General features: G+C 38.0%; 1 protein-coding gene across 1 annotated transcript in view; it reads right to left on the reverse strand.

Moving 5' to 3' along the window:
* Window positions 1-454: 454 nt before the first annotated feature.
* Window positions 455-27,894, reverse strand: part of CDYL2 (chromodomain Y like 2) — a 52,728-nt gene continuing 25,288 nt past the window's right edge. The window contains exons 2-7 of the mRNA XM_054389703.1: window positions 21,761-22,355; window positions 15,080-15,297; window positions 8,362-8,534; window positions 3,588-3,798; window positions 2,735-2,878; window positions 455-613 (exon numbers count right to left, since the gene is read on the reverse strand). Coding sequence (XP_054245678.1) covers window positions 455-613; window positions 2,735-2,878; window positions 3,588-3,798; window positions 8,362-8,534; window positions 15,080-15,297; window positions 21,761-22,355 — 1,500 coding nt within the window. The remainder of the gene's footprint in view (window positions 614-2,734; window positions 2,879-3,587; window positions 3,799-8,361; window positions 8,535-15,079; window positions 15,298-21,760; window positions 22,356-27,894) is intronic.

A 27,894-nucleotide genomic window follows, 5' to 3' on the forward strand; every position in this document is an offset into this window, starting at 1 on the left:
AAAAAATAATTAAAATATTTCTAAAGTATGGTGTTTGGGTCTACAAAATATTGTGACGACCCAGTTTTTAGATCAAGCCCTCTGTGTCAGCCCAACAGCAAGAATAAGTTAAGAAGGACAGACAAAACAAATCATTGCAGATGGTGTGCCTTACTGGGTCTCAGTGGTGCTTCTCAGCACATGGAATGTACACTTTTATCTGGATGAGCAATGTGAAAGATGCAGCCCTCTGCAGAGATTATGTGCACTGAACAAGCCTGCCTATGTCTGGGTTACACAAAATCAAACCAGCTACAAGCAACTCTGTAGCTCACAAGGAAATCAACACAACCATATCTATTAGGATACACTGTCACAAGTTCCTCACTGATGCATCGCTTCTGCTTTTCAAACACAGGTAATGTTTGACTCTGCTCACCAGTAGAGCATTTTCTCTTTAATTTAGGCCAGGACATCAGACTTCATAAATTTTGTCTTGCAAGTAGCTGAATAATGAATCCAGTCCTTTGGAAGAACTCCACAGCTGTTTTAACATCTGACACTCTTTCTCATTCACATCTTCAAGTCCAGACTTCAGGAAGCTCCGCACAAGACATTTGGACTCTTCCAATACCTAAAGCCAAAATATCACTCAGTATTTTATTCTCAATCTGAAAAAAATATTATGGATAACAGCACAAACAGGATTTTCACGCTACTGACTCTGTTTTACAATCTAAATAACTTCTTTGGGCACAGAAATTAGATTTGATTTACAGCCACAACTCCAGTTGCTGATAGTCAGCATCTTTAAGAATTCCGAGGCTTATGTGTTAGTGCCAACATTTTTAAAAGGAAAGTACCTTAGTTTATTGAAGGTCTGCCATGAAGCACTAGAAGGAGCTGAACTCCTTCCTGTTGAAAATGTGATCCCTTGAAATGAGAATGTATGAGGCATGATATATTGGCTGCTTGTTTTCTGGAAGGCTCCAGAGGTTGGAAACCCAAATGTGGATGTTTATCATCTTTAACAATTTCCCCTCATGCATCATTTCCTTATCAAAACAGAAGTAATAGGAAAGGGACTTTACTGTAAAGCCCTGTTTAAGTTTCTTTATATAAATTTTTATGAAAGTGAAATATTTTCTGAAAGAAGGATGTTAAGGAAAACAATCACCCTCTGACTGTTCTACAGTTAGATTTGCTTAGCATGTGCAAGCCATTAGTGATTGCTGCAAGTTCTTAAAGGCATGACCAGCAGGCCCATGGTCACTCCCATAGTTCAATTAATTTTGCCTAAAGCCATTTAAAAACATATTGGGATTTCATCCTTTAAACGTTTCTTTGGAAATATATTCCACCAGTATGTATCTCACAAGGAACCCAACTAGTCAAGCAAAACCATTAGAATTCATATGAGGGCAGAAAATTTAATGTCAACTAATACGGTGTTTATGCTCCCCATTCAGCTTTGTCAACACCAACATGTTAAGCTCAGTTCCTATCTGGTTTAGGTTACAACACCACTATTCCACACCAGCAGTTCTCTGTAACTCAAGTAAAGGGTGTTAATTACAAATCGTGGGGCCTGCTCTGTTTGGGAACAATCTCCACAGTTAACTTGGATGAGCTCATCATACTCATTGATGTCGTGACTTCATCATGATTTGCATTTAGGAGTTCAGAGAATAAATCCAGTCTTTGACAGTTTTAACTCTCATCTTTGTCCACAAGTTAGCATCAGTCTTTCCAACAGGTCTCAGGAGAAAATTTCACTGACAGCCAGTAACAGTGAAGGAAGGAAAAATCCACAGCAAGGCCCAGAAGTTTTCCCAACTCATATAATACATGTTGTATCAGCACGATCAAATAAGCTTATGCTGCATTTCCAGAGAGTTTCATTCTGAATGTCTTTTGTGAGATCTAATCTACAGTTTATTTAATTAAAAATCTCCCATGTCTCTACCTTCTCTTTTACAATGGATCTTTTAAATTAAACTGTGGGATGCTATGACAGTTCCAGGTACAGGAAGCATAGCAAGAAACTGCAACAATTTGCACTTTAATTAGTGCAGTTTTACTGCAGCCAGTATCACTTTCCTCACTGCATTTTTTTCAACAAGGATGTGCCCAGAATAGGAGGATATCTGCCTGAAGGGAAAAAACCCTTAGGAAGTGAAAATAGGGTTTTTTCAACTTTTATGCACACACAAGTAAAGTTATAATACACTGTGACCAGACTGTGTTCAAATCCCTCTGTGTCTGGATCTCATGTCTCCTTCACAGCAGAGGTTAGCTGGCACTATCCTACCCTTCTGGTGCACTGTGCAGAACATTTTGCAGAATCAGGAACTACGCAGGTGCAGAGATGAAGGCAAATTCAGCTGAAATGCAGTACATAGGACACCTTGGAAGGCAAATACATTTTCTTACTGGCCCTACATAAATTTCCGAGTACAGCTGTGTGGTTTCAGAATCTTCCACGTTCATGAAGGTAACCTATGCTAAAATCCCCTTTCAAAATCTAGGGCAAGGATGTTCCACTCATAGTGAATAAATGTAAAGATGGGGAAAGAAAGTAACCCCACCCTGAAAAACAAGAAACTCCCCAAGCTCACTGATCCCTATCCAGATTTTTTATTATTAGCCTTCTTCCACATGTAAGAAGTGAGGACCCACCATGTGAGGAGCCTTGAGTGCACACCTCCTTACCTCTGAGAAATGTAATTTAATCACAAATAGTTTGATTTCTTACCACTGCACTGCAGGATGCCATTTCTTTCACTCGTAGCATCACTTCTTGGCTAAACGTTGTTGGCCAAAATACTTGTGACACTAGTCCTCTGCTGCAGGCTTCCTGTGCTGTCAGCTTTCTCCCACAGAACAACATTTCATTTGCCTGTGAAACCAAAAGATTGCTTGTGATCCATACTTGCCTGCTATTTTCCAGATTAAATTTACAAATGATCTCCTCTGTCTTCCTATATCGCAAAACACTTGAAAAAGAGTTTCGGTAGCTATTTAAGGACTGTGCAGGTGGCCAGAGCAATCATGGGTTTCCTTTAAGAGAAATGTGCTGGCATGCCAGTGTGATGAATCTCTATTGCTGATTTTACAAGAGTAGCTGTCAGTGATACTATGCCAAGAGTCATGGAACTAGTATGAAATACTTTGTGGGGCAAATTCTGCTTTGTTTTATTGGTAAAAACTAAGCGATCTTTCTGGAATTATTATGGATTTAGGGAGCAGGGAGCAGAGAGCAGTGTCTTGCTCTGGTACCGCACAATTCTAACACAATATAGACAATTACTCTACAAATTATTCTGCTAATGCATTTTTTTCCTTTTCTATCATGATCTTGACCATCTTTGCTTGTTCAACCTGTGTTTGATCTTGTGTACAGCCAGGGTAATATACTGAATATACTGAATATACTGAAGAGGTAATTTTGTGATAGCAAATCAGCAGGGATTTGATCAACTTTCCACAGATTGCACTTCCGTTCACGACAATTAAGAGAAAGAGTTGTCTTCTGGTTTACTTCTTCAAGAGAGAAAAATGAGCATGAATTTAAAGAAGGGTTAACAATTTGAGGTGGAAAACCTTACCAGTGCAACACCCAGAATTTGTGGGAATGTGTATGATGAGCAGCCAGCTGGAGTGAGTCGGATTGTTGCATATGGTGTCTGAAACCAAGCCTTTTCACTTGCCCAAACGATATCACATAGTGGTAAAATAGAGGCTCCTAACCCAAGAGCAGGGCCGTTGATAGCAACCACAATTGGCTTCTTAAATTGAATAAAAGCTTTTACAAAATCCCTAAAATAAAAAAAAGAAAGACCTTGAATACAGAAGTAACATTTCGAGAAATACCCGAACTTAAAGTACTTAATCTGAAAACAAATTAAAACCACAGTTGAACACAATAAATGCCATTGCCCAGTTTTATGAGGTCAGAATTGCAAGGTACTTTCTAGTTTGCACGTGGAAAATTTTGCTTGTATGTACTGATTTAATCTTTCTGAGTAGCTGGGCTGTTCAATAGCTTTGTATATGTTGGATATGAACTGACTAACTGAGATGCACTGCCTGCTGTACTTTTTGCAGAATGACTTGGTTAGGTTTAATTTTACTTCTGGACCAGTAACTCCTCAGTTTGTAGATAGAGTGCTTCTGGTTTTTCTCCACAGGGCTAATATGGTTTCTGAGGATCTGGTTTGGCCAACTTACTGAACATATTATTGTGTGAAAGACAGGAAATTGATTGTGGTATATTCTTCAATCCCTACAATTTGTAGATGGATGACTGAATACGTATTTTTTTCCCCAGAATTCCTCTTTTGATCAAAAATTTCTGAAAGGTTGCTTCAAGTCCTATCAATGGACTGGGAGATAGCAAACATTTATGGCAAACCAGCATAAAGAACAAGACCCACAAAGGGGAGCCAAAGAGAGAGAAATGTTTCAACAGGGCAAGAATTAGGCACGAGATCTGTTGGGCCTCCACTGCAAACGTCAATACCCTTGCCTGCCTTCCATAGTAAATGTGAAATGATAGGAAATTAATGTGATCAGATTCATCTGGATAAATGAGCTAGAACATGTTAAATTCTGTGCAATGAGGAGATAGTTTAAATAAGTTATCTATCAGCAAGTGTGGAAAGACATCTGTGGAATGGAAGAGCCTATACACCATTTAGGGAAAAGCATGAGTGTAATTGTGGGCAAATTACAGGCTCCAGCAGCTCAGTGCACAGCAGGTGTATGGAGGCAAAAGAGATGCTCAATTACCTTAGGAAAGAGAAATGTATAAATCAAATTCAAAATAAAAGAGGAGATTCTGTTCCTACCCTTGGTATTTATTAGCTCCAGAGTCCAACTTTGCTGACAGATTTTAGGAAAGAACATTTTGTCAGATGTGTCCTTCGATGAGTTGCAGTTCTCCCACTGAGGTCAGAAAAGAACGTAGACTTTTGTATCTGAGGCCAGGAGGTGTGACTTGCAGATCAGAGCACCAATTTGGAAAAAAATGGAAAACATACTGAAGGGAAGTATTTTATTGGACTGAAGTGCAAGGGTACTGGCTGTATTTCAAAAGAAAACAAAGAATCTGAGGTAACCCAACATTAAACATTCAATGAATGAGTTCTGCTTTTCAGGCTGTCTAGTAAGGAATTGATTTTTGACCATGGGAAAATAGAGACTTGTGGGAATTGATGCAGCTCTGTTCACACCAGAAGATCCGTGACAAGACCAAGAGAGTGAAATAAGGAACATCGTATTTGTGTGTTCAAGATGATTTCTTTCTAGAGGAGAGAAGGGTTAAGGAGAGTTAAGGCTCATTTTGTTTGCAGAAGCAATGCTCTTCCCTCATCTTGTTATTTCTTCTGTGGTGTATGGCTGAGTAACAGCTGTGGGTCACTGCATCTGATTAACTCCAGAATTTTGATAACCTTAGTAGTTAAGCAAGTAAGCCTTCCAAGTAGGACTACTGATGGGAACAGGGATTTAACACGTGACAGATAAAAAGACTAGATTATGGATAAATGGTGGGAGCAGATATGAGGAACATGTGGAGGCAGAAGAAAACAGTGTTGTGTAGAAAAGCAGGAAACGTGGTGATAAATGGGACTGGATGTGAATATGGAAAAGTAATTAGGGTTGTGGAGGGGAAATGGTTAGATCACGGGGAGGAAGAAAAAAGCAGAACACATTAATGGAGGAAAACGGTTGAAGAAAATGTGAAATCTTCATGAGTGTGTAACAGAGGGTCTGGAGATGGGGAGAGAATGGAAAAGAACTTTGAAGAAGCACAATGAGCCTCTGTCATGAGGGAATGATAGAAGATGGTACAATGGATGAGTATGTAGGATGGAGCTGAAGGCTAAAATACTGGGAGCTTGTGACGAGAACAAATATCTTCATTTGGTCTACAGAAGCTGCAGTGTCCAGCACTCCATTTATATATGTTCCATCATCAATGCTTTACTGACTTCAGTGAATTGTCTTTGCACCCAGAACCTGGCACACTTCCATGTCTCCAAACTGTAAGTTCACACATGTAGTTTCTGGGCTAGAAGATCCTTGTTTCAATTCAAGACAGTCTTTGAAAAGGACTGGAAATTGTAACAGTTGTTGCACAGTAGAGCCAGAAGCTCAGAGACTAGCAAAAGTGCCCCATGTAGAAGGCTTTTGGTTTTGCTAGAAGCTATCTGGGAAGCTGATCATCAAGTACACTTTGGGATGCTCAGATACATCTGCACCATTGCAGAGGTCTTGCTGTGGGTCAGGGCTCCTAAGCATGTCAACAGCCACAAAGAAGTTGAGCAGTAAAGTCATCGTTCTTCTTCTGAGAAGACTTTATGCAGAATTGTATGTATTGAGTCACAAAACAATGACCAACTGATGAAGTGAATCTGAAGCTGGCAACACCTTCCAGTGAGCCATCCAATTGCAAGGCTCTGCAGGCTACATACGCAAAGTCTGCCTGTCTGCCTCTTCCCTGCTCCAAGAGCTCAATGCCAGACACACATCTGGATGATGGCAGCTCAGAATGATGGATCTGGAGAGAAGCTACAGTGCCACACGTCTGTCAGTTGCAAGCCCCAAAGGCAGTAGATGAGGACAGGGGCCAAAAGAATAAACCATTCACGTGAGATGAGACTTAATGGGTATTTAAACTTCAGGTTTAACTGGTGAGCAGGATACCAGATCCATACTTCAGAAAGCAGAAACACAGGGTAATCAAGATTTCAATTTAATTTTGATACAAGTCTAACTTGATATAAAGCAGTGGAGGCAAAGTGTACATTTTTGTCTACCCTTATTACAGTCTATTTTCCATGAGTTGAGTCCTTTGTTCACGGAAAGCACAGTGAGTGCTCAACGGAAAACGTTGTGTATTGTTTCCAGAGGTACAATAAAAAGCTATTTCCAGTGGGCCTGAGGCTGACATTCTTGACAAGGAGCAGTACATTGTACCAGTATTGCAGGAGTGTTCTGTGAGTTCAAGGATGGAAAACTGAGTATCATAGTCTGGTGTACATTCACTCCAATGTTCAACTGGTTAAGTATACCTGTATATTAAATGTGGGGAGACAAGTGTATATATATAGAGAGAGCAACACCTATCTACATAGTATTTACATGGATAATGCTAAACTTGTGTATTCTAATGGAGTGTGCCTGAGTACTCAAACAGGAACAGTGATTTTCTTCCCTCATCTTTTTTTTTTGGTCACACATTATTAAAAACCTTTCACATTTAAAAATAATGAAAAAAATAATAGGATGTGTCCTTCAAAGGGTTTTCTTTTTAAACTATCACTACATGATATTCAAGCATAGCTAGGGTCTTTAAAAAAGGTCACAATTAATTAGATTTAAGAAGTGCATTTTGAATTCTTTCAAAATAATTACTGCTTTGAAAATTTCATAAGGATTCAACTGAGAATCCAAACTCATCTGCAGTAGTTGTAACCAAGATAATTGGTGGTTAATGCATGCCATGTAATAGCTAAACTTCATGTTATGGTATATTAATATATCCAAAACAGAGATCTGTTTTAAACCAAATTTTTAATTGTTTCTTCATTTGTGGCTTAAAGTTTTAAACCTCTCAGAAGAATAATTTTTATTTGTAGGAACTGGGGTGGGGGAGGGACAACAAAAAAAATGGGACCAAACCCTCTCCTGGTACAGTTGATTTGTACTGGAAGATCTGCCAAATATATCTAAAGTATACTTGGGGGATAGTGGAAATACTTGGTGATATTTTGTGCAGATTGATTTGTAGCCTGCATGTCAGAAACTCTGGGTTTCTATTAAGGTAATGTGATATATATAAGGAAAGTCACATTTTAGTTATGAAAATAAAACTACATTTACATATATATGAAGTAATTTAAGTTTAAGAAAAAGAGTGGAGACCCTTCTAATAAGGTTCTGAAATACAGTGGCAGACTGCTTTTTTCAACAGAATGTGAATAAGCCATGGATTCCCATTGGTACTGAACGTCATTAAAATGATGAACATTAAAACAAGCAAAATATCTGCCTTTCAGGAACCACTTTAGAACATGAAGCAACAGCTAATTTTGAGAAAGCAACAACAAAGTTGTATTTGAATTTGGAGGAATGATTTGAAATATTAAATACAGAGAAATGGAATAAAAAAAATCCATCTGGATATTAGCACTAGAATAAATGTGCTTTCTCTTTGAATAAGGAAAGGTCCAAGATTCTTCTTACTAAACAAATTTGTAGGACTATAATTAGAATGCAATCAACACTTAAATATACAACATTTTTGGACCTGATAAATATCTTTATAATCACACACTGCATTTCATAATTTAGAGATCATAGGTAAGCTTGGGTCACCTTATAGCTTCTGCAATCCTAGTGCTTTCCTTTCTTCTGTCATTGGATAACCTGCCAATTAAATATGAGTAATCTAGGCCACTACAGAATACACTTCCCACTGCGCTGAGAAGTAAGAGTTTACTGTCATCAGCTGATGCATTGCACAATGCTCTCCGAACTTCCTTCATGATCTGTGGATAAAGAAAAGTAAACAATTCGACATGCATGCCGTTGCAATATCATTTCCCTACTTTTACAAATCTTACTGATTTTGAGAGACTTACATTTTGGACACTATTAATACTTACATCAATTATATATATTAATATAATTTTAATATACTTAGAATGATAACACTGAGAATTTTGGATTTGGAAGTGCTTTGTAGTTGCTTACTGATTCAAAGACATATTAGAACTTGGCTGTTCCTTGCTTATGCTGTGGGAAACTCTAGCTATCTTTTGCTCTTTGTTTGTAATTTAGTAATTTCCAGTGTCATGGGTTTATTTTCATTGTGTATAATCAGTGTACATCACGGTACCCTCAGTAACATGGTTATCACAGCAGGTTGTCAGAAAAATCTATAAGCCCCAGTTTTCAGTTTTTCAGCTATTTTGGTTTATATGACTTGAACCAGAGCAAGGCAGAACAAGAGGACATCATATACATCAACAAGACAAATATATTATTCACTTTTCTGTGGTCAGTGGTACTCTTAAAGTCTATAGAAGTTAGAGCAAAAAAGCCACTTGAAAGAGAGACATTTTTACACTCTGATTTATAACTGGATCAAGCTATTAATTGCACCATAAATCAAACTCAATAAAAATCTGTACAGAATTAAGCTGTAAAAAATGTCATTTCATCTGAGCAGAATTGTTTTTCTAATGATTTTCAAAAGGAAATATCATTTCATAACCTTCTAATGGGTAAATTCTTGTTTGGTCACAGTTCAGCGTAGTTTGTAAGCTGTAACTGATTTCAGTCATTTCAGATTCCCTCACTTCAAGGGCCACGATTTCATTTAGTCTGATACCTATGCTTAAATGTACTTATGGGTCAGATGGCAAAATGTGGTTGGTGGATTAAATATGTTTTCCATGTGAGAGAAACCCAAGATTTTTAACTTGTGATTATTTTTGTTCACTACTTACTGCTTCCAAAAATTCTTTAGATCTCTGAAGTGCCTTGTTTAAGAAATGTTCCTACACAAAGAACTTTTTTTAATACCATCCTAGTTAGCCTTTTATTAGAAATCCTGTGGCTTGTGAGACCAGGCTTGAACTTGTACATTCAAACCATGCAGTGCAGCATTACCTGCCTGCTTTTCATACCTGTGTGCATAAAAATTATATCTACGAGGTGCTAAGAGCGAAGCATGAGAAAGCAGGTGGTGAACTTCTAGATGCTTCACTTTTACAAGAGCACTTCAGAATGCTTATATGTGACACTGAGTAGAAGTAATTAAAAGCAGCAGAATTTGGAAGCGCATCTGAAACTCCCGTGCAGGTAAGAAAATGCCATCAGTGATTTTACAAGTACTGTTTATTCTCAGAGGCTGTCTCAGCCCTCAGCTGGTAAAACCAGGGAATCAAAGGAATAAACACCCTAACGCCTCTGTTCAGAGTTACAAAGAAACTTTTTGAATTAAAAGATACATGTTTTAATTTTTCTAGTTCCATGTGAATGCCAGATTATCCTTTTTGTTTGTTTTAAACAACCTCAAAACCTGCTCTTTCTTAGGGAGGCTGAATGAGTAATATCTGAGAACAGCAGGCAAACATTTCTACACAGGAGTGTTGCTTTAAATACGATGCCACCACAGGATGCTCCATTCAGCAAGTTTCTTTACCATTCCCATTCTCCAGTGACATTTGTGTAAGTACCACCTCTTTGATGATACTTTCAAACACATCATTACCGTTACAAACCTGTCTCTTTTTTATTTTGCCCCTCATTGATTTGAATGCTTAAAGTCATCTAAAAGTACACCAACATCTAAAAGTAGCCCAAACTTTTGTGCAGAGGTCACCCTACTTGTAGGAAAAAAAGTATTCTGCTGTCACTGTTTTTTGTGTTTTGAAGAGGCTGATATTAAAGGTCCATTATTAGGAAATGGTTTCTCAGATATAGTTGAAAACGGGAAGGTTTTGGCAGTATTTTTGAGCAGGAGTGGAAATTTAGTTCCACAGTTCCACTAGTTTGTAGCAAAAAACTCCCAGAAACCAGAATGTATCTGTGTTTTCAAGCTCCAAAAAGTATTATTTATTAAATATCTGTGAGTTTGTCATTAACTTTATCATCAAAAGGTGCTCAGAGGCTCACTGGAATACACTGATGCCAGCAAAGTCAATTTTCACTCCCTGGTGCTATGCCATGATTCCTTTGCTGGTGCAGTCCAAAATTCAGCCTTGTTAGAGCCAACCAAATGACTGTTTGTCTGTAAGGATGCAGGACTGTCCATTAAACTGCAGTACCATAAATGCCATTTTAGTTCAGAACTGCTCTCTTGTTTTAAGCACACATTTAATGTGGTAGGAAATTCAGTTTGTAAACAGAGCTACTATGTGTCTTTCCATTTGTAGATTCCATGTTCTTTTTCTCTCCACAGTCCTTAAGTCTCCTTCATTTTGGTATAGCTATGGCATTTGTCTAATTAAATTTTACTTTCTCTAGTGGACTAGACCTATTTGCAGGGCTCCACAGCAATAGTCTCCAGTTCTGTGGTTTTATTAATTAGCTTTTTAATAGCCTTTTAGTTAATTTTCAGTTGTGGGGACAGGATTTCTATTTGGATGCTTTTGACTAAAAATTCTGAGGAAGTATTTACAAAACACTAAGGGCCAGTTATATAGTTTATAATCATCTATCAAATGATACATTCAGATGAGACCTAACACTTCAGTTACTGTTTTATTGATACCCAAATACATAATAAAATTACCAGTTTCTCAATTTTTTTTTAAAGCTGTCAAGAAAGCAAACTGGTTAGTTTTTTTAACGGGACACTTTATATTGAAAAATAAACATAAAATGTTAAAGAACTTCACTAAACTTCTAAGAGCTTATTTTAATGCCTTTCACTGTAGGTAGAAAATTTTAAAAGTCACTTGGTGCCCTTTGCTTTTGATATTGCTTACATTCTGGGGAGATCCGAGAGCTGGGAATTTATCACTGTAATTACACCAAGTATCTTGGACAGAAGTCTCTTGTTCACATAAACAGAAATACTGGTTTATAAGGTTAACTTCTCTGACTAAGGACTCACTGTGAATATTTTTGAAGTTAAATATTTTGTAAATATTACAGTAAACCAAAATTTTATAGCCATTTAGTTGTTCTTAGAACCTCTTCCCCACTTGTACCTTTCTACATAAATACAGTTTTTGTTACTTATTCTTTATGCAAACAGATTCCGAGTCCTTTTGGTTTGATAAATAAAGGACTTAGGAACCTGTGAGGCTGGTGTCAGACAGAAGTACTGGCCCAAAAGCCAACTTGTCTTTGCATGACAGCAAAAATACAGGTAACAGCAAACCCCTACCTGCCTTTTCTTTTTTAAGTCAGGAAAAGTTTTAAGTAAGAAAAGGAAGGCAAATCAGTGCTCTGAAATGCACCTGGTAGAACTTCAAACCCTGTCATTTTCATGGCTAGAAATCTGATTATTTTGTAGAAGAAGTGTCCTTGAGGTAGTTCTATCAGCACTCAGTGCAAGCACTACTTTAGGATAAGTTTTGCTTTTAATTCAGGGGAATATTAATTCCTAGCTGTATTAATAGTGTATACTAAAAGCAGTGGATGGATCCATTTAATCTTAAGTTTGAAACAGAATTTGGATCCTTGAAATGTGCTGACTTAAACCAGCAACATCATCACTGGAGAAAGAACTTCAGAAGCAGCCAAAGACCCATGAGAGAAAATGCCCTCATGGAATTTATAATGATAAAATATTTTACATTAGCTGTTTTAAAAATGAATTTTAAAAGTAGCAAGCCTGAGCCACTGAAATAAAAACAAGCTATGCTGTTTCATGACACTGGCTTGGAAGTTTAATAAGGTCTTGTAAAACATCTGAAAGAATTTCTATAGTGCCCTGAACATTTTTGTAGAAAAACCTCACTTACTAGATTGTCTCTGAGTTAACTTCAGTCAGTGTAAACGCTGCTGGAAGGAGCATCAGCACGTTTCATGTTAAAATCACCTGCACAAGCCCACAGGTATGATGTGGCTGCCAAAAACAGGATGAAGAATTAGATAGACTTCTCCAAGATTTTTTTGGGTTTTTTTTTGATAAATTAGTTCCTTGTTATTTTAATTAAATTGGCATAAAGAGCAGAGGCCAATGGTCAAACAAAACTATTGAATTTCATCTGAAGATTAAGCTAAAGCACAAAAGGAAGCAGATCTGGTTATGGGTGAGAGTGATTTTGTCTAAGCTTAATTTGATAATGGTTGTGGGCAGAGCACGTCTCTTTTTTCCCTAACATAGATGGCCAAGAATCACCAGACCTCTGTTTTAACCACACCAAGCAGACCTGCTCTGCGTAAATTAATCATTTACTATTTGGCAAACATAATTTACTGGCTAATAAAACTTGACCTTAGTGTTTCTTTTGATAAAATGAAGCACACTTTCTTAATTTTGTAGGAATTTTGCGTTCATGTTTCTATTCACCAGTGATAAAAGGTGTCAAAAATAACAATGTTGTACATGTCCCTAAAAATATGCTGCCAGTTTGTCTCACCTATGGCTATGGGTGACAAACTGCAGAGACAAGGCATTCAGTTTATTCCTCCTTTCAGTCCCTTTGGGTTTTGCTCTAATGGTCAGGAGAATGTGGAATTACCAACATTGGAGGTCCTGGATTTTGTGGTGTGAATAATCACGGCCTGCACCCTGGACCAAGGCCAAAGAAGTTGTTTCGTATTTGCCAGCAAGCAGCCTTCAGAGGGCAAAAGCTTTCATCCTGGGTGAGTTTTAAGCAGACAATCTCAATGTGGAGAACTCATTACCTTGATTAATTCCTGACCATCCAGATCCTGGTCAGTAATGTAGTTTTCTAAAATGTATTTCCTGGGTTTTGAGTGATCTTCAATAAAGGTTCTGGAAATAGTCTATGCCGGTGATGCAAGAAGAGGACTATTATGTGCTTATCATTTATTCTTCTCCAGGGGCGGGCTCCCAGCATATTGAAAATTCTCAAAGAATGAAGCAGATTGGTTTGTCAGACCCAAAGAGCCTGAATTAATTCACTGGTTAGAGCATTTGAACACTGCTCATGTGGAACAGCACAGCCAGCAGTGTAAAGGTATGTCTGCTCAGCCTGAACATACTAAGTCCTTGATTTCATACTTTTCATTCAAATTACCTGCAGTGTCAATTAGTGGTAATTAATACATAGGTGGAATGATGGATCTGATGGAATCTAATGCGTTTTAATGAATTAGTAGTAAAGGCAGGTATTTGGTGATCTGTGTCAATTACCAAGATAGTCTTTTAAATAATATATAGCTTAGAATCTAGGAGTGATAAATTTATGTACCATTAGTTTTAACTATTTAGTATTATTCTGTATATTATGTCACTGTGTAGGGTGTGCATTTGGGATGAGGAATCAAATTTAGGGCCCATCATACCTGCCTGTCATTTTGCCTGAAGCTCATTTAAAATAATTTCAAAGTTACCCAGTTTCTTATTGAATAAAATAACTCCTCAAAGCTACAATCAACTTTTCCCTCAGCTAGTGCTCAACCCAGTATTTCATCTGCTCTGATCTTGAAGTTACTGTGTAAGACAGAGCTGCACCGCTGTATCTTGAGGGCAGAAAACAGAGATCTGCCAGGCTGCAGCCAGCCTCTGGAAGAAAATCTGCCTGCAGAATGCTCAGACAGGCAAAACTGGTGCTGGTTTCCACTCTGATCTATGGTAACTCCTTTCCATCAGGCCATTACTGCTCACGTGGAACAAGGCTCAGGTATGTTCTCTGCTCTCTAGGACATGCATCCTGATGCAGGCATTTACTGACATCCCTTTTGTTCTGAAATGGCCAAGGTGCACCAGGGCATCACTGCCCACTATGCTAGGATCACAGGGAATGGAAGGAAAAGCCCTTCCAGTGACCCACATGTGTACTGGAGTAGTGCAAGCTACAATTCCAAGTCTGACCTTAACTATGTAATGTTTGGAACAAGAGAATTCATTAACATCATGTAAAAGTCATATGAGTTTATGCATTTCAGCTGAGAATAGTGCCCCTAATTGCTTAAGATTTATAAATGAGGACTCAGGAAGTGATTCAAGGAAAAAGCAATCAGGGATCAAGATACACTTCTAGAATTACTGTCTCAGGATATAGCTCCAAAATTCTGGAGTACTCTTTCAATTAAGCAAATGAAAGAGGCCAGATTTCTCCTAAGGATAGTAAATATCACTAACTTCAACATGAGAAAACCTGCTTCATCCAGCTCCACAGTGGAAATACCAATTCTGCCATTCCTTTCTTTACTTCTAATTTTCAGTTTCAGACATGTAAATCAAAGACTAATTTCCATTGCATTCTTCTTGTTAGGAATCACAAGTGTGAAAAAAACCCTAGATACATCTGAACTCCGTATTTTTTTTTCCTGGGATAATAAATTAGGTAAAAAATACATAAAATCCAGTTCAAGTGCAGCATTTCAAAGATAACCCACCCATTGGGATGGATTTCTTTGGCTTTTATGGCTATGTGCTTACCTCTGGGGTCAGTGCATTGTTATCTGAAGTCTGACTCGACAGCAAAATATGTGTGAAACCGTCTTCTTTCCGGACTACAATGTCCCTGAACCGGCAATTGCTTTCATTTTGACGCACGCTGTATCTTAGTCTCTTATCGAAGACATAATCTTTCTCCCCATCTAGTTTCCTTTTCACAGTGCTGTGGAGATTCAAGCTTCCATTGGCCAGAGATGAACCTTTCAGGTGGAAAGAATCAAAGCATAATTGTGTCTATACCTTTAAAGAACTGGCGTGAAACTTTCTTTTAGCTTAACACAGCTCAGTATTTACAATAGGGGCTATGTGATGAAGTTGATAAATCAAAAATGTGCCAGGCTAGTCAAATGTGGCCTTGAGCCTTTCTCATTATTCTATATTCCAACCTGCAGTACTTTTTGTTCTCTGATCAGACAACCTCTAGATCCAATAAACTGTAGCATGTAGAACTGGTCCTCTTAATGGGATTCAGTACTGCTTTGAAGATGAAAACAATTGTATCGGTCTTTCATATGAATTTGTGGTGATTCCTGGATTCATAGGAAGACTCTAAAGCAGCTTTGGAAAAATGACATGACAGGTTTTGTCCAAAGCTCATCTTTCAAAGTTACATTTTCTTTCTTTTATGGGGACAATATCACTACCGGTATCAGATGACAATCGAACACACAGTTGTTGCACATCTCCATGTGACACTAGATTAGGGGAGCTGTTGCTAAGCTGACACAACTGGCATTCTCTTCTACTAATCTTGGTGGTTGGCATTAGAAGTAGCCATGAGCCACCCTCATTGCTCTGATCCCAAGTGTCTGCTCCTTCCATTTGGTAGTAACAATAATTACTGACTTCTGACTAAGAGGTATGATATTAATATTGGACTGCACATGGAAAATATTAATGCTGATGCCATTTTGGAGGGTATCTAGCAGTAGCAAAAAAGGGGAACTATGACAAGAAAGAGATAGTTTTAAAAGACAGTTTATTTTGGCTTACACTGTGCATGAACTGTAAACTATTACTTTGCTTATGTTTACAGTTCCTCTGCAATAGTCAGTGTTATGATTGGTAACACTGAGCCTGAATGTTGAAAATAGCTTGACAAGATTTTTATGTAATATTCCTCTTCTAATTACAGATGTTTCACACAACTGCCAATAAAAGCAAAACAAAGGCAGGTTATTGAGGAACAGAGATTAAAATCACTCTGTTCATTGAGAGTTTCCAAATATGTTTTTGTTTAAATAGATATGAGCTCACAATATGCCATATTTAAGAAAGGCCATGAAAGAGCTGTATGAAAACACCTTTGTTTGTTCTGTTCTTTACTCCTGCCAAAGCTCATCTGTTCCAGCTTCTGGTATCAAATAGCCAGGAATTTTTAAAGGGCAGATGACATGAATATTAGAACATAGATTTAAATTTTATAGTTTAGATGACCACTGTCCAGGTAAAAATGCTGTTGGAACAGAACTGAATGGCGAATGTATTCAGTTTGTAGACTAAATATAGGATGGAAGGAACTAGAGATTTTATAACGATTTTTTAACTAACTGCACACCACATGACAGAAATTTAACCAGAGGAAAGAACAATCTGAATTAAATAGGAGGGAAACACACATGGAAATGTTTCACTTCCAAGAACAGATTAACAGAACAACATACAGTGCATAAACTGTTGTTTCAGTGTATACAGTGCATCCCTGCAATTCTGCTTAATCTGATAAACTGGAGAGAAAATGATCAGCAAAATCTAAAGACCACACTCACGTATTGTCACACCCATTTAGCATGTCTGTTGCATGGATTTGATTGAGCTACTGATGGTTTGCTCTGGAGTCACTAAAGCATCCAGACTGTCTCTGCTCCAGGGTTAATAGTTAGCACCACTTAATGTTCACAAGGGTAACAGCCCTTTAACATGCTCCAAGAATGGCAGTGAAGGATGCTATTTAGGGAGAAAATGCAAGCTTGGCTGTTTTCTGCAATCCACGCCCCTAGTATCAGCCCTAAGTGTTGTATAGGAATTTCAGAGTATTCATCCTTCCTATTTCCTTCAGTATTTGCTCATGGAGCTTTTAATGGATTTCCCTAATCTTTCAAGCCTGTCTTTCCCCACAGCTTCCTGTGGTATGGCTGAGAAGTTGTGTAGCCACTACATAGCAGAGAATTTTCTTTCATCTGTGCTTTTATCTGATGTTCTATCAGTTTCAGTGAGTGGTCCCTAGTTCTGCTATTGAGGGATTTAGTGAACAACAGTTCTGCATTCCTCAGTCTTCCCAATAGCTTTTCTGTCTTCTTTCTGTCCTTCTTGTGGGTAATGGTTAATACGGAACATACTTTATAGCAGTGTTCTGATGATAATTTACTAATAATTTCAGAGTTCTCCAGCTAAGGGAGCATCTGTAAGATATCTAAAAGCCACAAGGTTTTATCCAAACTGAGAAAGCAAGCATATTTGGTTGTCCTTTACTGCCATGATTGCTCCAGAATAAATAAACCAGAATGAGCTAAAAAAACAAAAGGAAGCAGTGACTAACTTCACAAAATTTATATTAAGTGCACCATTAGACTACAAAGATTTTTGTAATGGAGAAAAAGAGTAATTTGTGATACATGACAAGCAAAAATTCTTCAGCAGATGGTACAGAAATAGAGTGATGCAGAAAAGGGAAAGAGAAAATTAAAAGAGAATGTTTTTTTGGTGTTGTCAAGAAACTTGACAAAACAATCACTCTCAATTACAATATCTGGAGAGAAACAGAAATGTCATAACAGAAGACAACAAATGCCACCAGAAAGAATGTTATTGTTCGGTCCTGGGACTATCTGTGGATGTTATCCTGCAGAGTTTTTAATTTTCCAATTTGTAGACCCTTAAATTACTGTCTGTAAAGATGACTCAACTCTCCTTGTGACAGGATGTGTAGAAGGTGCAAAACAAGTTCTGGTAAGAAAGGTCTGCCCCAACTTCAGCAAGGTTCCAGGCTTCCAGTAGGGTGCATATATGATTTTGTGTGCACATCTGTAGGTATACAATCACCTTTCTGGAGTAAATAGCTTACTGGTGAGAGCTGCATCCATAGGTTGAGCAGGAAACACTTGTACCTGACTGGATGTACATACAAAACCAACCACAGACTGGTGGAAGTCCATTCAAGGAGTCATCAAGAACCAGTTTTCAAATAGCTATCCCTTTTTTTCAACTGAACTGGTATAGCACAGGGAAACAAAATAGGTATTTTTTTGATTAATTGTAGTTTGTAAATTACTAGTTGTATTGCTTGGTTTAATACACTGGCAGTTAAATATTATTACTATATAAACAACTACTGTATTTTAGGGGCCTTTAGCCATAGGCCAACACTGGTAGCAGAGCTGGTCCTACTGCTGGAGAATTCTTGAGTTTTCTGAATCTAGGCTTCAACTCAAAAGCCCCTTAGAATTTCTATATATATTTTCTGTGCACTCTTACATATCACTAAAACTTGTCTGAAATCCATTAGGGCTCCACAGAGGCAATCTCAAAGCTGACACAAATGTCTGCTTCATCAGACAGGGCACAGGGATGCCCAGGGGCCACAGCTTCTGGGAGCCAAACCCAGGTCCTTCAGGCTCCCTCTCTGTTCTGCACATGGTGCCTGGGAGCCCTGTGAGCGTTGATGGGGCACACCAGGCTTTCGACTTTCAGACTCTGTGGCAGACTGCCTGAATCCTCTGGCATAGCTGGCTGCCTCCAAGCTACACGTGGGAGTCCTGCCAAGCAGACTGCCACATCGCTCCAGGTCTCAAAGGACAAAGCCTTGGGACCTTGGCTCAGATTTGGAGAAAGTTTTGAAACCCAAGATGTTTGGAACAAAACTTCTGGTATTCAACAAACCGACATTTTTCTCTGAAACTTTCTTCATTTGTAATTTGCAAAATTTCAAACCAGTTTCAGTGTGACATTTATCCTGATTAAAATGAGTTTGTGATACTTCTCTGTGTGGATGAATGCTGAGGGAGTTCAGTGCATTGTTGGACTTACTTAAGAGTAGTGTAAGTTTCTTTGATTTGACATTTCTAATCTGGTAGCAGGAAATCTGACTTCTCTCAAGTTTGTAGGGCAATATTAGAAATAAAAGCCAGTATTTTTATTTTGACCCTCCATAAGTTTCTGTCTGCAATTTCTTTGGTTCTCTCATCTCTCCTCTTTGTAGTTTTCTCCACTCTGCATATGCTGGGTATCATGAAGCAAGACTGGAGGGATTTCTGACCCTGGGAGTGCTACTGAGTACAAGTTTTTCAGATGAGAACCAGGTAGAGATTTAAGATTTCTTGCTTGTGAATACAGGGAGGGCAGAATGCAAGGGAGAAATGAGAACAAAATAGAGAACAGAAGTGATGGATTTGGAGAATGCAAAATCTGTCATAAAGAAGTGTTTTGAAGGAGCTGCAAACATCAGCTCTAAGGCCAGGAGCCCTGTATACATGGTAGAGCACTTGGTGAAATAGAGCTCTCTTACAGGCATTATTCAAACAGGGGCTGGTGGGTGCCAACTCATCAGTTTTCTGGGGACAAATGAAAGGCTCACTTGACCTTACAGTTCTTTAAGGCCCTTTAGTTCTTCATTACAAAACTAAAGATGCTAAAATATGGGAATGAATGTATTTTAAATATGCACTTTGTATCAGAACTCCCCCAGCATAAACCAAATAATTAAGGAAAGTCCTTGGAAACACTAAGAAAGCAAAGCAAAGTAACGTTATGCACATCCATAATTAAAGATGCAAGTATCTTTAAAGAAGCAGGCAACTTCTAAAGCAGTCTTCTTTGAACTCAAACTCATCAAAATACAGAAGTCTGCCCTCTCAAGTGTCATTCACATCATCTGCGCTACTTACGCATTTAAAGCTGACCAAACATTTTGCCAAATTAGGAGTCTTTCACAAGATGTTTGATACCTAGATTGAAAGATCCCAGCAGTAACCAGTAAGACTAGGCAAGGTCAGTTGTACTTCCCCAGTCAAGTGGCATTTGCTAGGCGGCCAGTAAGGTGGAAAATGGAAAGCAGGGTGATATAATTTATGTTGACTTCTGAAAAGTTTTTGGCAGGGCAATTCACAAGAAGCTGTTAGGAAATAAGTGCTATCATGACTATAGAAATTGGCTAATAAAAATAAATAATTGGAACAAATGGTTACTTTTCAGCATGTCAAATGATTAGTAGTTGGCTGGCCCAAGGACCTGCAGAAGGATTAGTTTACTTAATGTACATATTAATGAACTGGGAAGAGAAGTATGAGGGGAAAATTTGAAGGGAATACAAAATAAATGGAGTAAAAACTGGGAAAGATTCTGAAGAGCTTCACTGAGTCACAAGAAAAAGATGAACTGGCAACAGTAAAACAGATTAAATGCATAATGAAAAGAATCATACATATAGCTGGGTTCTAAATTAACTGTAACCAGCAAGAAAAAAACAACCCTAAGAGCAATTGTGTATAGCTCAATGAAAACTTTTATACAGTGTGTAACAGCAGAAAAAATAATTCTCAAAAGATTGTATCGCCACTGAATCAGTAAGCAGTAGGAAATCACTTGGAACAGCTCCTGCTGTTTTTAAAAGGTATTAAAAAAACCCTCCACACACCAAAACCACAAGAGGATACTGAAAACTACCAGGAATCTTCCACGTGGTAGGAAGGCTAAAAAGGTTGGAACTGCCTAGTGATCGACAAGGCATCTTCCACTTTATCCCTTCATGCAGGGACAGGAGCTTACTCAATGAATGTAAAGGTCAAAAAAACCTAAATAACCCCCCAAACCCTAAAACTCAATGAAATAAAATGTACACCTTGTTAACTCCTGGAAATTTTTGTCACAAAGCACCATCAGCACCATTTGGTAGAATTAAAAAAAAAATGGGAAAAAACAAAAAAGACTGGACACAGAGAGACTAGAAGCTTCTTAGTTGCTTTAAGCTGAATTGTATTTATAGAGAACATAAGCCTTTATTCTTTGAGAACTATGCCAGTCAGTAACTATAAGGATTAGAAAGAAATTTCTCCTATTTCTCCTTGTTCACTTTAAGGCTGTTTGTACCTTCCCATACAGTATATCTGGAGACTTCCCATGTATCCAGTCATTGCCAGAGACCAACGCTTGGCAGTTCTTAGTACTCCTGAATGTGATGAGCGTTAATACTGAGTAACTTGAATGTTACTCAGACATACTTACCAGGGTACTTTAGCAAAAGCACTATTAATGCTGTTTCTAAAATAATCCTGACCATGTAGACCATTGGATCTGAGCACACATAATGGAGAAGTGATTTGTTACTTGGTGATAGACAAAACCAAAGCTGCAATATTACACATACCTCAGTTGTCATTCCCACTCCGTGCCTCGTCTTCATTTCCCTACAAGGACTTTATACTGCAAAGGCATCTAACCAAGCCCACACTGCTTCTTGTCACTCCGTGGGAAACGGAAGGAGAGAAGCCAACTGATTAAAAAAATGGTGTAATGTGTGGGGAAAGAGTGTGAAAGCTGGTTTATGTGCTTCTCACCAGATCAGTTGTTGTAGCATGACAATGATTTTTCCACAAGTGGGCTCTGTGTGCAGTTGCTGCAATTAACCTCTGCCACCCCCCGGCCCCAGACTGTAGTTAAATCACATACCAATTCCATTCACAACAGGTGAATCATTATTTACTTCCAACACGCTGGGCAAATTTTGTTCTCCTTCATGATCATTTATATCCACATTTTGCTGTTGTGTGCCATTCCCAAAATGTCTAGAATCTTTCTCATGACTCCCATCTCCATTCTGCAGACCATTATGTGGCTTTTTCAGTGGCATGATCTGTAAACCGCTGGGAGTAGTTCGGTAAGTCACAGTTTTAGCAGCCCTGTCATTAGCAGATCCTGGCTTTGCTGCATATCCTCTTTTCTGTTTTTGAAGAGATGGATTAATTCTCTTCCTTTTGTGTGTTGACCCTTTAGACTTCCCAGATTCAGAAGGTCTATGTGATATTTTCTCAACAGATGACCCTCGGCTTTCCCGTAAAAATTTTGGAGCGCCGGCCTGCTTCCCATGCCTTGATCGCTTTTCTCTAGTAACATGTAGTCCATTGAACTCATCAATAAATTCCTCACAATGTAGTAGATGATGTTCAGGTTCCCAAGTGTCTTCATTGCTTCCATAGCCTTTCCACCTGATTAGATATTCCCATTTGCCCTTCTTGTTCTTCCTTTTGTCTACAATCCTCTCTACCTAAAAGAAAAAAAACAAACAAAATATCATATTAGAAATAAAATAAGTTTGGTCATGAAAATTATATTCTTCATTTACAGCTAGGAAGGCCTCCATGACACTGTGAAGATTCTCCTAAAAATATAGTGCCTAAAATAGAAACTAACTGATGTGGAAAACCTACCCAGGCTAGCCACAATGTAGCAAATATACAGATTTAAATTTACCTTATCTTCATAGGATGCAGTCCAAGACCATATTCTCATTGGATCCTACAGAGACTATGCTGACTGCTGATGAGAACCTGCTTGGTGTGTATGTATAAACTGCTTGACATGGTGTTTAGGAACCAGCGTTAATGTTTCTGTTTTACAAAGAACTCCCCTGATCAGACTTGGCAATACAGGAGAGAAATGCAGTAGGTAGGCCCAGTGGTATTTTGACAGTAAGGACATTTCCTCTTCTGAAAACATTAGGGAGAGACAGAAACATCTGATCTAATCTGACCTGGGAACCTGCAATAGCCACAATGTGAAGAAACCAAAAGAGCCTGAAGATCATTAATGAAAGTATGGTATCTTTAAAAATCGAGTTGTAAAATCAAACTGTTACTATTCCATTCTTCAGCTACTTCTTGTTTGAAAGAGTTAAATAAACCATCTCTTGCTTTATTGTCAGTTACTGCTCATCTCCTGAATTCACACATGCACTATGTCCCTAAGAGCCCCATACTCATGTCTTGAAACTATCTTGAAGAGAGAACCGATTAGAACAACTTACAGTATTTTACACCAAAATCTTATTTGCAGTAGCAAACATCCACTTTGGTACTTCCAGCTTATAAAAATGTGTATTTTTTAGTGAAAGCAATATTTGAGTAAATACAAAATTTGTGAGTGCACCAAGTATTTAAAAAAAAAAAGGCAAGTGAAAGGCATAAAAAGGCAGAATTCTTACACAAAAGTAACAAATGCTATGAGCCTACAATGGAGAAGGTCAGTTTAAGGAACATTTCTGCACCAAGGGATAAGGGACTATATTGGGACTGCAAGCGGAATGTGAATTAACAGTATCATGCTGTTGTGGGAAATGGACTGTACAACTGAAGACATTTTAGTGCTATCTCAGCACTGGCAAGATCCCAACTAGTGGGAGAGTTCACATGAAAACCCAAGCACAATCAGTGGACAGCAAGTTATGGCTTTAAATTGCATCAAGGGAAATCTGGATCAAGTCATTAGGCAAAATGTTGTAAGGATAGTAAGAGTTAGGCATTACAATAGGGATGGAGGGTTCTTAGAACAAGTAGGTTTTATTAGACAAACATCTGCCATGAGAAGTCATTGCTAGAAAATAGAGTTATGATGACAAAACCTTTAGAAGTCTCTCCCAAGTTTTACTTTCATTTTTTTTCCCAAAATGTGGCTTATAAAGGACAAAGATGCCACTAATGAAAATTAAAATATCATTAACCAAAAGCACTATTGCTAATTTAGAAAAATAAGCAAATGGATGGCTAACGTAGTACCTTTCATTGCTCTTCAAAGAAAAATTATCTCATGTGAAGAGCAGCAATGGAATCTGTATAGAGGATTTAACCTTGAAGAAGGGCAATCACAGCAGTGTAAGTAATTGTTCCTTTTGGGTCCCCTGTTAGAGCAAACCAATGGATTAATTCTGTGTGTTCAGTGGCTGGAACTGTGCTTTCATAGAAATCTTGGTGATTCCCCAAAGGAATCTAAATGTAATTAGCAACTAAACATTATACTTCTATCTCAAGTCATTTACATGAGAACTGTGCTAAGATATATCTGTGGTTGAGTCATAGTGGACAGCTTTCCTCCATCTCCAGGGCACCCAACTGCAACATCTCAAACAGCTCATTCCTGTGCTCTGTCTTATCAAATATCTGCACAGAATACCACAGAAGCAAAGCACAACATCCGCTTTACTCTGAATTTAGCACTGTCCCCTTCAGGATTGCTCAGTGTGGCAAAACAATTAACTGAAGCTCAGTCTAGGCAAGACTGAGGGAAAAGTCCTCAAAAAAATTGATGTGTCATTTCTCCTTACTTGGGCTGTGTGGCTTTCAGTCATCAAACTCACAGACTTGCTATGATCTTGTTGACTTTATAGACAGCAGCTGTCCAAATTATCTCTGGCATTAAAGTACTTCCCATTCTCCTATCTGGAACTAGCCAGAAAGGCTGTACATCAAACCATGGAACTCTGTAGTGGCCTGTGGGTTGTCTGTGGATTTGTTACTTTAATTACTGCAGCTCACTATACCAAGGAGCGAAACAATACCTGCATTACCCTCCCTTTTGAAGTCTGGACTCCAACACAAACGTTTTGTTAGGTTGATTCCACCTCAGAATTACTTCTTTTGAGGGACTGTGCCAGTTGCATTCTCCTACTTGCTCACTGAAGGAAGAACCTCAGAAAAGATGGACAAATACCTTGCCATGTTCAGAATCACATCCTAAAACCCTCTTCAACCTTGCCTTTTTTCACTCATGCACCATTATTTCACCTTGTTGCTCTAGTACAAGGAGAAAAAGTGAAGAGAAGAGGTTTCATGGAGAACATTTTTAATATGGAAAACACTCAAGTATTTTGGTGATGACACATTATGCGTTTCAATTACGAGGATGAAAGGAGAAAACATGAGTTGTCTTTGTTCCTGAGAAACAAAATACTGGCAACAGAGAATGTGATTAATCAGTTCAACAAATCATGAAGGCAGAATAAAAGTATTTATGAAATTGGGTAAAATTTAATAAATGGTTCCAGAATAAAAAACACGCAGAAAGAAAACATATTTGGGAAAGACGAAGGATTTTATTACAGCATTTTCAGAGCAGAACTATCAGTGTTTCACCTCACATTTAACTCACAAAAGGAAAATGAAGAGGAACTAAATAAACTGAAAACAAAATGTTTTGTTTCTGGTCAACCCTCTTTTCAGTTTATTGTTTTGCTGGGGAGAAAATTAAAAAAATATGGTTTGATCCCAAATTAGTTGCTTTCCTTGAGGTTTTTTTTTTGTTCAGCCACTATATCCATTGGCTTGACTAATGATGCATAAAAAGTCTAAGTAGATATTTGCCTCGTCCTCATTACTGCCTCATCATTCATTACTGAATGCATCTGAGGGTAGCACTGAACATACTTGACCTCTCAACATGGTCCCTTTTCTTCTTGAAGCTTTAAGTTCTTCACACTGGTATTTATCCCCTTCAGAGTGCCACTGTGTTCCTTCACTATATACAGAGAAGTGCTTCAGCACAGGAATAAATATCAGGTTTTTATCCACACCTCGTACTGTCTGTCCCGTGTCCCTTCTATTCACAGTCCACAGTAATGACAAACAGAACAATTTTGTCTTTCTAATGATGTATATTTGTTTTAACAAGTAGTATATGAAGAAATAATCTTTCTGCATTTAAGTAAGGTTACACAAATTCATGAGTGTTCTTAATGAGAAGTAATTTTATGTCAGCAAGAGATTAATAGAAATAATACTTTCATTCCTTGCCTAGAATAAGCAATACACTGTAAATAACACAATACTCGGACAATATCCATGGCTTCAATATCTGGTTTTATATTTCCCCCCCTCAGTTCTGTCTTTCATGAGAACTGAATAACATCTTCCCCAAAGTGACCTTGGTAGGTACAGTTATCAAATCTTTAAATTTATTAAATTTAGTTTGCAAAACTAATTAGCTAAATTTAGTGAAAGATAAATGACTGCAAACAAAGTTTGCAGAGGTACCATTGTTAGGAGAGTGCTAGAGTTGACACATGCCATTACTTGCCAGGATTCTCTCTCTTCTTGCCCCTTCTGGCTAATTCTGGATGAATTGAGGTGCTGATACTTCACCATAGAAATATGTTTAAAAAGTAGAATCAGATCGTGGCATCAGTGCAAATGCAATTACAATACTCTTTCTGGCTTCCAACTATCCTTAAACCTAGCTCTATATGCAGCTGCACAAAGTAGGAAGAAAGTCATAAATAAAAGCCTTCTGTTAAAAACATCCTTTATGTGAAACAAAAAAACCCATCTAATCAATTATAGTACAAATATGTAGAGCTTCATAAACAGTGTTGTGATCTGGTGATCAAGTGCCTATATATGTGGAGTGCAACACACACATACCTTCCTTCACTGAAGATTCAGGGTCAAACCTACTCATTTAACAGTGCAATCTTATTGTCCACTTATCAACAACACCTGTAGGCTGAGTTAAAAAAAAAAAAAAGGATAATTCTTATGGAATTATTTCTACATATATAACTGCAACGTCCAACCAGAGGATACTCATCTTGCAGTTCACAGCAGCTCTAAAAAGTGTAAAGAGAAAGCCTTATGCTACCATATCAGCAAACTTCCAGAAAGCTTTGGAAGACTGCATATCTGCTTAGTGATTTGCAAAATATGGCATCGCCTCTTCTTGCCATGCAGATCTATGTAAACAATTTAAGTGTAATCTGTGATGCTCAGATGGTCTCTGTTAGTGTACTGTACACAGCAGCAGACCAATTTCATGACATACACTACAAAAACTGCTTTTCATTACTATAAATTACAGGACTTGTACTGGTTTCTGTGATTTTTTGGTTTTCATTGGAGGTCTTTGTCCCATGTTGTGCTGCGGGGTATTGGAAGAGCATTTGAACAAAGTGCCAGAGAAAAAAAGACAGGAAGATTTCTGAAAGAGGTAAAGGCTACCTGATTGAACATGTTTGTCTTTGAAAAACTCATTATTGCCCAAACTTCCTCCTTTTGGTTACATTCACTTATTAGCTGTAAATCTCTTGCTTGCATTTGTTTTTCTTGCACTTCTATTTCATTTCTCAAAATCTGGTAATTGGAACATTTGTTCCAGATGTATGAAAAAAAATTTAAAGTGGTACCTTATCTTCTGAAGCAGTCAGTACTTATGTTAGATAAAGAATAGTGGAATGGATGCTGGGTCTTTCTTCAGAATGTGACCCTCAGTTTAAAAACAGAGTAGATTAATCAACATAGCAGCTATGAAGCCCCCCTCAGTAGTAAATATGTGCAGTTACCTGGGAGGTCAAAATGCAAGCTAAAGGGCCAGATAGTCCTAGAAAGGAAACGGAGGACATTCATCACCTGAATTATTCACAGGCAAAACATCAAATGACATCTTCCTAGGAAGCTCAGTGAACACCCTGTTAATGTCAAGAAGACACTGCTTTTTATTCAGCTTCTTTTTTTCTCTAAGCATATGGATTTTTAATTTTCTGCAATCTTCTTAAAATAAGAAGAGGTGTTAAACTTACTAGGGAAATCCCTAAAGTGCTGCATTTTCACTTGAAAAAGCCTCTCAGCCTCATATTAAACATGGCTGCAAACCACAGCATTAGGTATGTGTCCCCTCCAACACGTACCTACAACAGAACAAATAGTGTAAATGCTCCTGCTGCTCCCTGTGTGTAAGCCTGCATATTTCATCTTCCTCTCCTGATACTAACACTGTAGAGGCTTCCTCCTATGTGATTCAATGCTCCAGGTTGATAGAGAAAG

The sequence above is a fragment of the Indicator indicator genome, chromosome 19 (assembly GCF_027791375.1).
Source record: "Indicator indicator isolate 239-I01 chromosome 19, UM_Iind_1.1, whole genome shotgun sequence".
Classification (NCBI taxonomy): domain Eukaryota; kingdom Metazoa; phylum Chordata; class Aves; order Piciformes; family Indicatoridae; genus Indicator; species Indicator indicator.